This window comes from Peromyscus californicus, unplaced genomic scaffold (genome assembly GCF_007827085.1).
Source record: "Peromyscus californicus insignis strain IS unplaced genomic scaffold, ASM782708v3 Scaffold_9__1_contigs__length_137607984, whole genome shotgun sequence".
NCBI classification, from domain to species: Eukaryota; Metazoa; Chordata; class Mammalia; order Rodentia; family Cricetidae; genus Peromyscus; species Peromyscus californicus.
Window position 1 is genome coordinate 16,965,140 of NW_026294617.1, and position 15,181 is coordinate 16,980,320.

The window sequence follows — 15,181 nt, forward strand, 5'->3', positions numbered from 1 at the left end:
CTGGTAACAGGAAATGCCAGGACAGGCTGAGGCTTACTCTTCGATTTACTAGATTTTTGAGATGGTTTTAGCGGACCGGGAGCCACCACTTCAAGGGCAAGATCTTTAAGTTCTTTGTCAAGAGTTTTCAATTTCCTTAAAAGCTCAACATGTTCCCTGTGAGCCTGTAGGGCCCGTCAAAGTGAACCAAGATCTGGGACACGGGGAGCCAACTCATTAAGAATAGGCCCGCAAAAATGGGAAGACGGAGAAACATAGGGAGGGGACATTGCGGAAGGGGGAACTGCCGGAGATTTTTGAGGTGGTATAAAAGGGCCCAAGGACTCCTGTGTTAAGGGGAGATTTTTGCAGGGGGCCAGTCTGGATTATGGTAACGGGCCGCCCCTTTCTCTAGGGAAGCCTCCTCGGTGGGGTCTAGAGGGGAGTTAGAGGTCAAATTATTAACAGAGGGATGAGGATGGGGAGGAGCGGACTCCTGGGGATTGTTAGGTTAAAAGTCATGAGCATCCCCTCTTCCATAGAGCGCAGGTTGTGAACCGAGGGACAGACTGAAGGCGGACCAGAAAGTGCTTGGGGAGTCTTAGGGCAGGTAGAGGGGGAGTGAAAGGCTTCTTTGAACATTTTTTTCTCCTATATATTAATAATAACCTTTTGTATGTCAGGGGAATATTTATAGATCCTAAAAATATCAATAATCAACAAAGGCTTTAAGGTCTTTTTTTTTTACCCTAGTTTCTTGTATCTTGAGGGGCTCATTTAGGCCAGAAATAAATAAATCTCGTGATGAAGTTGCCTGTCTCATGGCTTGTCACTTTCTTACCTGCGTCGTCTCCGCCCTCCTCCGGGATCGCGTCCTGAACCGGGCGATTTCAGGGGGATCCAACAACTTCACCAAGGCCTTGGTCTTCCTCCGGGAGACGACGTTCCAAATCCTCAAGAAGTGGTTTCATCCACGTTGGGCGCCAGTTTGCCCCGCCTGCAGGGCTTTAATGGGTTCTCGACCACCCTAAGCACGGAATGATAGGGACAGGAGATACAAGGAAATACACCAAGTCTAGATTCTGATCAAGGTGCAACTTTATTTTTCTCCAAGAGGGTTTATATAGTTCCTGCAGGGTGGGGGGAGCAAGAAGCTGTCATCTGCATAAGGTGGGGCAAGCAAACAGGATGTTTGTATAGGATGTTTACAGGGTGAAAGGGTCAAGGGCTCTGCCTCAATGTCCTGTTGCTAGGCAACCTGACTGTAAGATGATCTAGTTCCCTGTCTTATCGGGGGTCTGTATTTTTCCACTAACTAGAGATTCTATCCTTGTCCCTGACAATACACTTTACACCTCTTTTATGAGTGTCTTTTCTGAATTTGTTCAAAACGAAAACTATAACCATCTAGTCTTTAACTCCACCAGAGAACTTAGAAGGATATAATATTACCAGAGTAAACAGGAAATTAAAAACAAACAACTTGCAAGATTAAGAAATCACAGAGATCAACACATGCTTAAAGTATACAGGCTGATTTAATTTAGTAGGATTTTCTATTGCCGTATGTCTCTCTGCAGCTGTAATTCCTCATTAGCATTTGGAAAACAAAGTTATTAAGCTTTACGCAATCTATCTCTGGGGTCTTTATTACCCCTTCCTGTTTATTAAGCATATCTTTTAGAGTGTGATTACATCTTTGTTTACCTGTATAGGATTGTGTGGCATACCTGTAATATATTCTATGTTGTAATATGCATAAAATTGTTCATTTTACTAGACACATATTCTGGAGCATTGTCAGTCTTAATTTGTACAGTTATCCCCATGATGGCAGAACTTCTAACAAATGTGTGATTACAGAATCAGCCTCTTCAGAACTCATAGCCATTTCCAATTGAAATCCTGAATATGTATCTATACTGTGGTAGACATTTTACTTTTCCAAACTTTGCAAAATGAAACACGTCCATTTTCCAAATTTCATTTCTTTGAGTACCCTTTGGGCTCCTCCCTGCAGATAGTGGAATTTGGTTACAAAAGGAACAAGTAGAACATTTTCTTATATTTTCTATGACTTTCTATCAAGTGGTGAGAAAACCCTTTTACAACCTTTGCCATTGACATAGTGTTTTAAATGAACTTCTGAGGCTTCTAGTACATTTCCTACCAATAGTTGATCAGTTTCATAAAAAACTTGTGCTAGAGAGCCTGATAGAACCATATGGGATCTAACATGTGTTATACATAAGGGATGATTTCAACTTATTGTTATTTCTTGTAACTGAATAAATAACAAAATCAACTCTGTATCATCTGAAGTAAGTACAGTTTCAATATGTAAAACACCTCTTTATGCATAGTGAGAGTCAGTAACTATATAAAGAGAAATCTAATAATATTGTGAGAATAGCATATAATTCTGACTTTTGAACAGGATCATAAGGGCTTTGAGTCACTTTAAAAAAAAATTCCTGATATGTTTGCATCAGTATAGAAATTAGGGGCTCCAGAAATTGTTGTTCCCATTTAATGTGAGGAAGGATCCAGTTACTTCTCTTTATAATTTAATTCTCTTGCTTTTGGGATATTTGTTGTTAATCTCTACAAAAAATTACCCTGTAATCCATTGCTGAGGTTCATTTTCTGCCGATAAAGAGGAAATTTCAGCATTAGTAAAAGGTAGTATGATTTCTGCTGGGTTTATTCCTGTTAACTGGAAAGTCTCAGCTTTCATTTTAGAATCCACTCAGAAATTTTCTACATAGGTCATTAATTTCTTATTCTGTTTATATGGTAAAAATATCCATTCTAAGATATTATTATCTCTGCATTAAAATTTCTACAGGGAAATACATAGAAGGTAAAATAACCAGAATACAAACAAGTTAGAGATCTACATGATCCACATGTGCATCCTATAATTTTTTTTCTATCAGAGCCATTTCTTTCTCAGCTTAAGCTGATAATCTCTTCAACTATTTAAGTCCTTGTCACCTTGTAAGGTTTGAAATAAATTTCTCAGTTCTTGAGTTGTTCATCCAATTGTGGGTCATAGCCTATTTCCTGACATCAAGATGAAATATAAAGATTTTTAAATATCTATAGGCTGAGAGACATGGCCAAGTAGTTATGAGAAGTTCATTCCCAGGAAAAAGGTCAGGGTTTTAACAACTTTCTGTAATTCCAGCTAAAAGGAGAGCCAAGGGTATACACTTTTGGGGAATCACCATGCACACAGTAAAGACACACTGAGATCACACAATTAAAACAAATTTTTAACAGTGAGATTTTCACTCAAGAATGTTTTTCTCTCTTAAGGATTTATTCCTGTAACCCAGGTGTTGAAGTATCAAAAGGCTTACTTACAGAGCTTTCTTCATCATGAACTGATTTATGTAACAGAAAGCAAGCAGAGCAAGCATGTAGGCTTGCAGTCAGAGAAATCATTTTTGCTCAGTTGGTGGTATCATTTGGAAAGATTTGGGTAATTCATGCCCTGCTGAAAGAATTAAGTCCCTGGGGGTGAGCATGAGAATTCACATCCACACACCATTTCCAGTTTTAGTTTCACCTTCATGTTGTAGGTAAAAGATGACAGTTCTTACCATTCTGCTGCAGCTGCCGTGTTTGAAACTTGTTGCCATGCCACTTCCATTGTGATTCTGTACCCTTCTGGACCCAAGGGACAACTCTTTCATGAGTCGACTTAGATATTATGTTTTGTCACAGCAATAGACAAGGAAATACTACTACACATCCAGTAAGTGTTAAACCTGGATGCCTTATTGCATGTAATTGAAGAGAACTGTGGAATAGAAAATGGAAACCTCATCATTTAAATTTACAGGTCTTTTGTTCAAATGAAAGATTTTACCAAATCCTTTATGGCCTTTCCTTCAGTATTAATTTTGTCAGGCCCTCAAAGACTACTGTAAAATGCAAAGATTTTAAGAGACCAATTATACACTACAAGTCTTACTCTTGTATAAAGACTACCATGAAGTGCAAAACTTTACCACACTCACTACATTTATAGGGTTTCTCTACAGTATTTTCTCATTATTTCAGACTGCTGATTCATGCAAAGGCTTTACCACATTGATGACATTCATAGGGTTTCTCTCCAGTATGTGTTCTTCTATGTGTTCAGAGATGTTTTGTGTCTTATAAGAACTTTACCACAATAATTACATTCACAGGGATTCTATTTAAAATGTGTTCCTTTATGTATTCGGAGACTACTGGCACAGGCAAAGGCTTTCCCACATTGATTACATTCATAGGGTTTCTCTCCTGTATGAGTTCTTTCATGCCTTTGGAGATGACTGTGTAGTAAAAAGACTTTATCACATAGATTACAGTTGTAGAGTTTCTCTCCAGTATGTGTTCTTTCATGTATTCGCAGCCTACTGGAACATGAAAAGGCTTTACCACATTGATTAAATTCATAGGGTTTCTCTCCAGTATGTGTTCTTTCATGAATTTTGAGATGACTGTGTCGTGAAAAGTCTTTATTACATTGATTACATTTGTAGGGTTTCTCTCCATTATGTGTTCTTTCATGTACATGGAGATTACTGTGTTGTGAAAAGACTTTATCACATTGATTACACTTGTAGGGTTTCTCTCCAGTATGTGTTCTTTCATGTATTTGGAGATGACCTTTTTGTGAAAAGTCCTTACCACATTGATTACATTTGTAGGGTTTCTCTCCATTATGTGTTCTTTCATGTACATGGAGATTACTGTGTTGTGAAAAGACTTTGTCACATTGATTACATTTGTAGGATTTCTCTCCAGAATGTGTTCTTTTATGTACTTGGAGAAAACTTTGTCTGGAAAAGACTTTATCACATTGATTGCATTTGTAGGGTTTCTCTCCATTATGTGTTCTTTCATGTTCTTGGAGATTAGTGGATCCTGAGAAGACTTTATTACATTGAGTACATTTGTAGAGTTTCTCTCCATTATGTACTCTTCCATGCCTTTGGAGATGTCTGTATAGTGAAAAGGCTTTATCACATTGATGACATTTGTAGGGTTTCTCTCCATTATGTATTCTTTCATGCCTTTGGAGATGTCTGTATAGTGAAAAGGCTTTATCACATTGATTACATTTGTAGGGTTTTTCCACAGAATGTGTTCTTTTATGTACTTGGAGATTAAAGTTTTGTGAAAAGACTTTACCACATTGATTACATTTGTAGGGTTTCTCTACAGTATGTGTTTTTTTATGTCTTTGGAGATGACTGACTTGTGAAAACACTTTATCATATTGATTACATTTGTAGGGTTCCTCCCCAGCATGTATTCTTTTATTTATTTGAAGTGTAATCTGTCTTGAAAAGCCTTCATCACATTCAACACACTTGTAGGGTTTCTCTCTGTTATGTGTTCTCTCTTGTACTTGCAGATTACTGACATATTCAAAGTCTTTACCATATCTATTACATTCATAGTGTTTCTCTCCATTATGTGTTCCTTTATATGTTCAAAGACTACTGACACATGTACTCACTTCACCACATTGATTACATTCATATGGTTTCTCTCCAGTATGTGTTCTTTTATGTATTCCAAGATGACCATGACTATTGAAAGCATTACTGCACTGAATACTTTCATTGGTTTTCTTTGCAATACATTTTCCTTTATGTATTCTGAGACTAGTGTTGTGTGCAAAGCTTTCACCATATTGAATACAAACATAGAATTTCTCTCCATTATGAATACTTTCATTCTTCTGAAGATGACTGTGATATGAAGATGGTTTTGCACAATGAGTATATTTGGAGGCTTTTTCTCTTCTATGACATTTTTTGTAGCTGTAATGATAATTGGCACATGTAAAAGCTTTCTCAGATTTATTACACTGATGAATATTTTATCTTTATAAATTCATTTTACAATTTAGTCTAATTTTTAAGACAAAGAAGATCGTAAAGTTTACACTCATAGTGTTCCCCTTCATTTAGGGATGTTTTGTCCTTGAATGTATTTGTAATGGTAAGAGCCTTTCTTACAGGGTCCACATTTGTAACTTTTCTTTTCTATGAGATTCTTCACATATTTGAAGAGAACTGGAAGAATGCAGAGCTTTGATATAGTAATTACAATCACATATTTTCCAATTGTGTGAGTCATACTCTATTTGCAAAGTGAACTAGGACAACCATATTTATACATAACAATACTCATAGGGCTTTTCTGCAGCATGAAATTCCCAATGAAGATGAAAAACCAATTAATTTAAAACTTGTATCACATTAAAAAATTCTACTCAAATTGGGGAGTACTACATGTCTTCTAATTTTCCTATATGAGAGAGTTATGTTGTTTCTTTCCATATCTCTATGCTCACATGGTTTGTATCCAGAGTGACAGAAGATACACTGATAAAGGTAACTAACAAGAAAAATGTCTCCACTGCATTCGCACAGCTTGACTTTCTGTTCTTCATAGATATGTGGTATGGCGATTAAAGTTTTCTCCACAACTTTCTTGACTGTTATAGAGTGTCCCTCTCCCTAAACTTAGAAAAGTCACAATAAGTATAAGAGTAACACTAGCTCACTCTGAACTACGTGCTTATTAGGTTTTTGTTATATACTTACCACCTATTCATCATGTATACCTTTTTCAATATCTAAATGGCATGAAATTAAACAGACTGGCTGTTCTACAGCATAGCTATCATGGAGGTGTAATTCAAAGGGGAACATCAATTAAGGCATTGTTTCCCTGTGTTCTTTCAGGGAACATCAATTAAGGCATTCTTAGAGCAATGCCTTGCAAGCACATGTCAGCTACCTGACATTGAGGTATTTGGTTTTGTGAGAATTTTAGAAACATCAGTACACTTTAAAATGTGCTTATTTACACTCTTGCTTTCAGTTAAAACTTCTGGGACACATTAAAATTTCTCCATAGGTACATTCTTATCAGCTTACACATGAAAATTACCTTCCATGTCTTCCAGAACTTTGACAATATTCTTCAATATTATGGTCTTCCCAAGTGTAGCCTAAAATACAATACCAGTAAATGTATGATATATTATGGGAAATTGTGGAATATTTAGGTTACTATCTTCAGTGAAAGTTAGAACCATGCCAGATTTATTCACCTCACTCTTCTTCTTTCTCAATTGAAATTATGAAAGTATATCAATGACAAAGGAACCGTTCTCCCATTGTTTTAAAATGTGATTTTAAAAAAAATTCAGTCATACCTATAGCAGTGAGGTTCCTGTATGTCTCTTGCATCACATCTTTGTAGAGATTCTTCTGGGAGTGATCCAGCAAAGTCCACTCCTCCCAAGTGAAGTCGATATGCACATCATCATAGGTCACTGCAGTCTAAAATATCCCATACATGTGTACAACAGAGAGTGTGATACTGACAGCATGGTGATGTATACTTCTTTGGCAGTATATATATTCATATAATTTTGGGGATCCCCACAGTTATTCCATGACATGGAAGTTATAATCATCAACTCATTTTAGAAAACAAAAATTGAACAATGAGGTTCACCTCTGTCATTTCTGTACCCTTTGTCTAGGATATAGCCTTCCAAGACAAATGCCTATTAAAAGACATAAAGAGAGAGGCAAGCAAACAGATCAAAGTACACAGAGAAATTGAATGAACAATTATTAACTACAAAAAAGATGGGCAATCTGTGTGTATTGGTTTATGCCTTTAATCGCAGCACTCACGAGGCAAAGGCAGGTGAATTTAACTGAGTTGCATGACATCCTGGCCTATGCAGTGAGTTTCAGGATAGATAGAGTTAAATATTGGCAAGACCCTGTCTCATCTATAAAAATAAATTGATCAAAAAAGGTAGAAAGAACTCACAGGTGTTTATCAAAGTTCCTACAAAGAATTATGCATACATTCTAGTTCTGTTTTCATCTTCCAGAAACCAGTTTAAGGTTTAAAAAATAAGATTTTTCCAAAAGAGAATGCATGTTTAAAGTTACAAATGAGCAGATGAAAATGTTAGCAATGTAAATATTGATCAAAATACACAACATAGGACAGTAGAGATGGCTCAGCATTTAAGAGCCCTTGCTACTGTTGCAGACACTTGGGCTCTATTGCCAATACTTACATGAGGGCTTACAACTAGCCATTACAACTTCAGGGGTTGTAAAACTATTTTCTGATCAGTCTGAGGACCAGGCACACAGGCAAAAGATGTATATTCATTCAAAAGAATTTGAAAAAAAATACAATAGGTATTAAGAATGTCACACACCTTCAATAGAATGCCTCAGAAGGCTCGGGTAGTTTTAATGTCAGGATTACTGCCATCCTGGGGAAGAGAATAGTACACTCTGCCAGATTTCAAAATTGAAGATGTGGGTGAGGTTCAGCAAAACAGCACATGCTTGACTTGTACAAAAACATACATTACAGCCCCATCAGACAATAATATAAAGAAACCCAGGCATGATGGGCCACATTTAATCACAAGACATAGCAGCCAGAATAATTTGGATCTCTGAGTTTAGGCCAGCCTGGTCTACAGAGCTACTTTCAGGATAGCCAGAGCCACACAGATAAATCTTATCCTCAAAAACAAAAGTATAAACAACAAGATTAAAAAAAAAAAAAATCTCAGGTTACAAAATGGCTTAGCACTGAATAGCAATTGCTTCAACTGTATCATATGGGATTTAGTGATACTACCTATAATTGTGGTGAAGTCATGACAGGCAGACACAAAGAACATGAGCTTCGGATAAGGGCTGTGGAATGCTCAGGTGATTGGGCTGTACCAGTACCTATGCTTAAGCCCATCTGTGCTGGCTGGGAAGGTGTTTGTGTGATTATGTTGTGGTGTGTGTCTGGTGGCTTGATCATCATGGAGGTTGTTCGCTGGGGTTGAGGGTACAGCTGCATAGGAAATGGGCCAAAGACACTCGAATCCCTTCACCAATATTGAACTTCATCCAGAGACTCCTCCTACTAAACGTTCCACAAGCACCCAAAACAAAGCCACCAAGGAGAGACAAGTATTCAAATATATCATTCTATCTCAGAGGATTTTCATTCTGTCGACTGAAATATATTCTGACCTAAGTCACTATATGCTTATGGTCATGCCATGATCAAAACTTTAATGATTCTCATAGTCTTCAAAAGCATCTACCATTTCAAATGTTCAAGGTCTCTTTGGACACTCAAGGTGATTGCATGACTCTGACATCTTGTAAAATCAGAAAACAAGTTAAATCTGAGCACAAAACAGCTTGACCACACAGCTGTTAAGATAGGCCTAGAGGCCCCCACAGAGCTTTTGTAAGTGGCTTACTGGCAGGCAAGAATCAGATCCAGGAAAGCCGTGAGATGACACCACACAGATATCCACCCAGAGATAGGCCAGGGATGGGCAAGTACCTAACATCCCAAACATCTCAACCTTCAGATATGATAGCCAGAAGTCCTTGAGCCTAGCATACACTCATTTCCTCTTCTTAGCAAGATAGCCCTAGACAAATGTCAGCCCATCAGGATCCTGAAACCTGGAAATTCCCTCACTCCAACCTCAGTTATAATAAAAATTCTACCATGCCTGGGCTCAGGGACTCTCTGCTCTCACTGCTGCATCAGACAAACAGAAAAACCAAGCTTGTAACTTGAAAATAAAGTCTCTTTGCTTTTACATAAGGGATTTGGTCTCTGTGGTGGACTTTTGGGGGTCCCCATGAACTGGCCAGAACATTTGGGGGATCATCTGGGATCTCCCAAGCCCACAGGGAGCACTGCCCTTAGAGCCTGAAGCTGCCTGGTACGTTTTCTGTGTGCCTCTGGTATGTGTTTACTTTTGTGTTTTTTGTGTTTACTTGTGTTTACTTTCCTTTGGATATCCTTTTGTAAGTAAGCCCAAAATTTGTAAATGCCTGCAAATGGTGCCCTAGGTTGGGGAATTGACATCCTTGATTAATTTGGATTTGATTTGGAAGCTGGCAGCACCTCAGTTTTGTCTTCAGGAGCCAGGAGTTGTGGTTGTATTGTTTGCAGCCCTGTGTGTGCTGTAATTCTGTTTGTTCTCTTTCTGACTTATGAGACTGACATAATGGGACAGACTAAAGAGTACTCCTACTCCCCTAACCTTGATTCTGGACCATTTTCAGGACTTTAGAAATAGGGCAAAGAGAGAAGGAGTGGAAACTATTCAAAAAGGTAAACGTACCATCTTTTGTGAGACCAAATGGCCAACATTTGGAACGGGGTGGCCAATAGAGGGAACCTTTGACTCATACATCATTTGTAGGACAGAAGACTGGAGTTTTGGCAAACCCAAACACTTGGACCAAATTCCTAACACAGTCACCTGGGAGGAGGTTGTAGCACATCCTCGCCCTTGGTTAAAACCCGTTATCTCCACAGGACGGGTGAACAAGACTGACCTCGCCTTAAAGGAAGACAAAGGGTGAGAGGACCTTAAGCCATTTTTGGCCCTGTTTTGCAAGGGGGTACAGAGGATTAACTCTTTTTCCCCTCCCCCTTACCGGCCACCTCTCCCAACTGATCAGGTGGCCAGGGCAGCCCAGTGGGATGGAAGGAATGCTGGAAGCCCACCTTTCACCAGGGGGTGAGCCCAATGAGAATTGCTCCAGGTGCTTGACTCTGTCACTCTCCCCTTGAGAGTGGTAGGCCCATTGGATGATGAGGGCAATGAACAGATGCAGTAGTGGCCTTTCACTATGAGTGATGCTTATAACTGAAAAAAACAAAACTCCAGTTTTTCAGACAATCCATGGGCCCTTATTAACCTCCAAGATTCAGTTATAGTCACTCACCAGCCCACTTGGAATTACTGTCAACAGCTTTTACAGATTCTGTTTACCATATAAGAAAAAAAGAATTCTGACAGAAGCCCAGAAATTGGTTCTGGGACCTGATGGAAAACCGACTGTCAACCCTGCCTTAATAGACCCAAGGCTTCCCTCAGGTCCGTCCTAATTGGAATTTCAACTTGACACACGGTAAGGAGAGGCTCTGGGTCTACTGCCAGGTTCTAATGAGGGGGCTCTGTGTAGCTGAGCATTGGCCCACCAATTTGGGCAAAGTCAGTAGTGTACGATGGGAAAAGACAGAGTCTCTATCAGCCTTCTTAGATCGGATTATGTAGGCCTTTAGGGCAAACTCTCTTATGGATACTGAGGCCCAGGAAAATAGATCAGCCATGGTCATGGCCTTTGTTAATCAGGCCACACCTGACATTAGACACAAGTTACAAAAGATAGATGGGCTGGCAGAAAAGAGTATCCAGGAGCTGTGACCTGTAGCTTAGAAAGTGTACAACAACCGAGAAAGCCTGGAAGAGAGACAGATGAGGGTCATGGCAGCAGAGAAGTCAAAGCAGACTCAAAATATGGTGAGACTCCTCCTAGCAGTCACTGCATACAGGAGATCCAGATGAAAGGAAGGTGCCAATTGAGATGCCTCGCCAGAAGCCAAAAAAACGACCCCCACTGAAGGGAGTATTACAGGGTGCCAAAAGACTAGTGTGCTTTTCAATGAAGTGGCACACTGGGCTAAAGAATGCCCTAAAAACTCCAAGTGCAAGGATTATGATCCGGGGTGTGTACTGGTTGCAGAATCAGGCAACTTCAGTGATAAGGGGAGTCGTGGTTTGGATCCCCTTCCCGGGCCCAGGGTAACACTCAGAGTGGATGGGAAACTTACAGATTCCATAGTAGATACTGGAGCTCAACATTCGATCTTAATCAAACCCCAAGGAAATCTTTCTCAGGAAAAGTCTGCAGTCCAGGGAGCCACAGGTATGAGACAATATTCATGGACTACCTCAATAACAGTGGATCTCAGAATGGGCGGGGTATCCCACTCATTTCTGGTCATACCTAACTGCCCTTGTCTCTTTTTAAGAAGAGACTTACTAAAGTTGAGGCTCAGATCACTTTCAATAAGAATGGAGTCTCAATTAGGAATCAGAAGGGCCAGACAACTGAAATAGTCACCCTTCAGCTTGAGGACAAATATAGATTACATCAGGATCTGCCACCTGCCCCTCAGGACATGACCACATGGCTAGTCAATTATCCAGAGGCATTCACAGAGACTGGGGGGCGGGGATGGGCTTTGCAAAACATTGAGCCCCAATACTAACTGAGCTGAAGACCCATGCCACCACCACCCAGGTGCGGCAACACCCCATGTCCAAGGAGCCGAAGGAGAGAATCACCCCTCACATCAGGCACTTCATGGAACTAGGAATTCTGGTTCCTTGCCAGTCAGCCTGGAATACTCTCCTGCGCCCCATTAAAAAGACAAACTCAAGTGATTACCAGCCTATGCAGGATCTTGGGGAGGTCAATCTCAGGGTTATGGATGTCCACCACATTGTTCTGAATCCATACACCCTTGAACTCACTTCCTCCCACTCGGGCCTGGTAAACAGTATTTGACCTTAAAGATGTTTTCTTCAGCCTGCCCTTAGTGCAAAGAGCCAGTCCTTGTTGCACGACCCTGGGAAGGGATACAATAGACAACTGACTTGGACCAGGCTGCCCCAAGGGTACAGGAACTCCCAACCATCTTTGATGAGAACCTCAGGGAATACTGGAGGGGGCATCCACAGGTCACTCTCCTGCAGTATGCGGATGATCCTCTGATAGCAGCTGACAATGAAGAAGATTGTAAGGTAATCACTGACAATTTGCTTACTGCCTTGGAAAGTCTGGGAATCAAGCATCAGCTAAAAAGTCCCAGATCTGCCCAGCAAAAGTGACGTATCCGGGATATGTCCTTGAAGGGGGTCAGCATTGGCTCTTTGAAGCCCACAAAGAGACTTTGCTCAAAGTACCTGCCCCCACTTCCAGAAGGGAGGTTAGAGAATTCCTCAGGTCAGCCAGTTTCTGCTGTCTCTGGATCCCCAGTTTTGCTGAAATGGCTAAACCACTGTATGAAGCAACAAAAAAAAGCCATCCCTTTCAATAGACTGAGGCCGATGAACAGGCTTTCAATAAGTTAAAAAATGCCCTCCTTTTGGCACCTGCACTTGGATTGCCTGATATAACCAAACCTTTCCATCTCTATGTAGATGACAGAAAACACCTAGCTAAAGGGTCCTGACTCAAAGGCTAGGACCTTGGAATAGGCCTGTGGCCTACCTGTCAAAGAGACTCGACCTGGTGGCAGCAGGGTGACTCCATGCCTAAGAATCATTGCAGTCCCTGCCCTGTTGGTTAAAGTTAACTTTGGGCCAAGAGCTCCTTATCACCACCCCTCATGCCATGAAGGGAGAGCTCAAACAACCTCCTGACTGATGGCTGAGCAATGCTCCAGTGGCTCACTACCAAAGCCTCCTCCTTAATCCACCTCATATCCAGTTTCTTCCAAGTGTGGCCTTAAATCCCGCATACCTACTCCCTGATCCGGATCTGGACGCCCCACTCTGACTGTGAAGCAATCCTGAGCCAGGTATATGGACTGAGAAAAGACCTACAACCCAGCCCTTGCCAGATGCTGACCTCATCTATTATACGGATGGGAGCAGCTTTATACGAGATGACAAAAGGTACACATGGGTGGCTGTGGTATCAGAAGAGGATGCTGTTTGCATGACTGCCCTCCCATCTGGGACTTCTGCCCAGAGAGCTGAACTGATAGCCTTTACTAAGGCACTGGAAATGGCAAAGGAAAAGAGTCTAAACATGTACACAAACAGCCACTATGCCTCACTGCTACCAATGTCCTGGGGTCATCTACCAAGAACTCGGGTTCCTTAGCACTGAGAGAAAGCCCATGAGAAACAAACAGGAGATTTTTAGACTTGGTGGCAGCCTGATGGATGCCAAACAAATTGGCCACTATCCGTTATCCTGGGCATCAAAAAATTGATACCCTAACAGTTAGAGGGAGCCAAAGGACAGATTGGGGAGCAAAGAAAGCTGTGGAACAGATGATAGATATCCTCAGCGCCCTGACACTGGCAGAACTAGGACCACTGGACCTCCCTGAGAATCAAGCCTACAGCCCTGCTGGCTTGTGCATGGTACAGCACTTACTGAGGGCATGGCAGCCCCAATGGCCAGAGAGCTGGTAGATGACCAGCAATGGAAGACTGATCATACCAGGAAAGCTGGCTGAAGCCCTCCTTTCTCACATTCACCGCTCTACCCACCTTGGCACATGGAAAACAGAAGATCTGGTAAAGTACCACTTAAAAATCTTTGACCTTAATCAAAAGACCAAAGGAATCTCAGCCAGGAAAAGTGTGATCTTCACAAATATTACCCAGCTCCCTATGATTCTATCTGTATAGAAACTAAATAAACAGAGACATCACAACTTCCACAAACCTGACTCCAAGTGACCATTAAACTGTTATGTTTCTAACCCTCTATCTACTGCTATTTCTTCAAAACAGAGAGGTCCCATGCTCCAGAGTTCTCTCTGCAAATGGAGGTGATCTCCTGCTTTGGCTCTGCAAATTATAACGTCCTCTCATGGTTTCAGGCAAACCTACCCCGCTGGATGCCCACACAGAACACACGGTGGAAGAAGAATTACATGTCAAATTCCTGTCACGTGGAATATGTCACAAATGTGGAATCGGCCTTATCTACTCACCCCAAACCACACACAACTTTGAAACTTCTGCACCTCCGAAGAACTGTTCCCGCTCTGTGACAGTGAAGACGGTGACCCCACACTCACGATGGCATGGCTTCTGGTCTCCCTCGCAGCTCTGTATAGCTACCTCCCATTGGTACTCAGGATTGCTAAACCTTCCCAGGGTCCCACATTAGCCTAGGCCACACAGCTGGGCCTCAGGGCATTAGCGCCTGCTTTACTGGGTGATCAGAGGTCAAGTGACTCAGACAGCACAGGCCTTCCCTGCTCTGCAGTTCCACCCCCCGAGACAGGTCCCTAGTATTTTAATAGAAATTCTTCCAGTCTCCCAGACAACTTCCTGGCAGGGAGTGTTTTGTGTGAACAATCCATTACACACTCAATGTACAATGCAGCCAACCCTTTGCTTCTTAACTGAAAACTTCTACTTTCAAAAATAGGCCACATTCAAAAAGCGACTGTTGTTACTGTTTAATTGTTTTTAAAGCAAAAACAGGTCATGAATTAGAAAACATGAGGGGCAGTGGTAGGGCTTGCAGGCAGGAAAGAGACTGGACATGATGTAGTTATACTCTCAAAGAAC

The 15,181-nt window shown here is 41.0% G+C and overlaps 1 protein-coding gene across 1 annotated transcript; it reads right to left on the reverse strand.

Annotated features, from left to right (window-relative positions):
• Positions 1 to 715: 715 nt before the first annotated feature.
• On the reverse strand, positions 716 to 6,126 carry LOC128105929 (zinc finger protein OZF-like). Its single transcript, XM_052731234.1, is given in 2 exon segments — positions 716 to 5,854; positions 6,097 to 6,126. Coding segments are annotated over 2 exon segments (1,698 nt in total). The 3' UTR covers positions 716 to 4,186.
• Between the last annotated feature and the right edge of the window lie 9,055 nt (positions 6,127 to 15,181).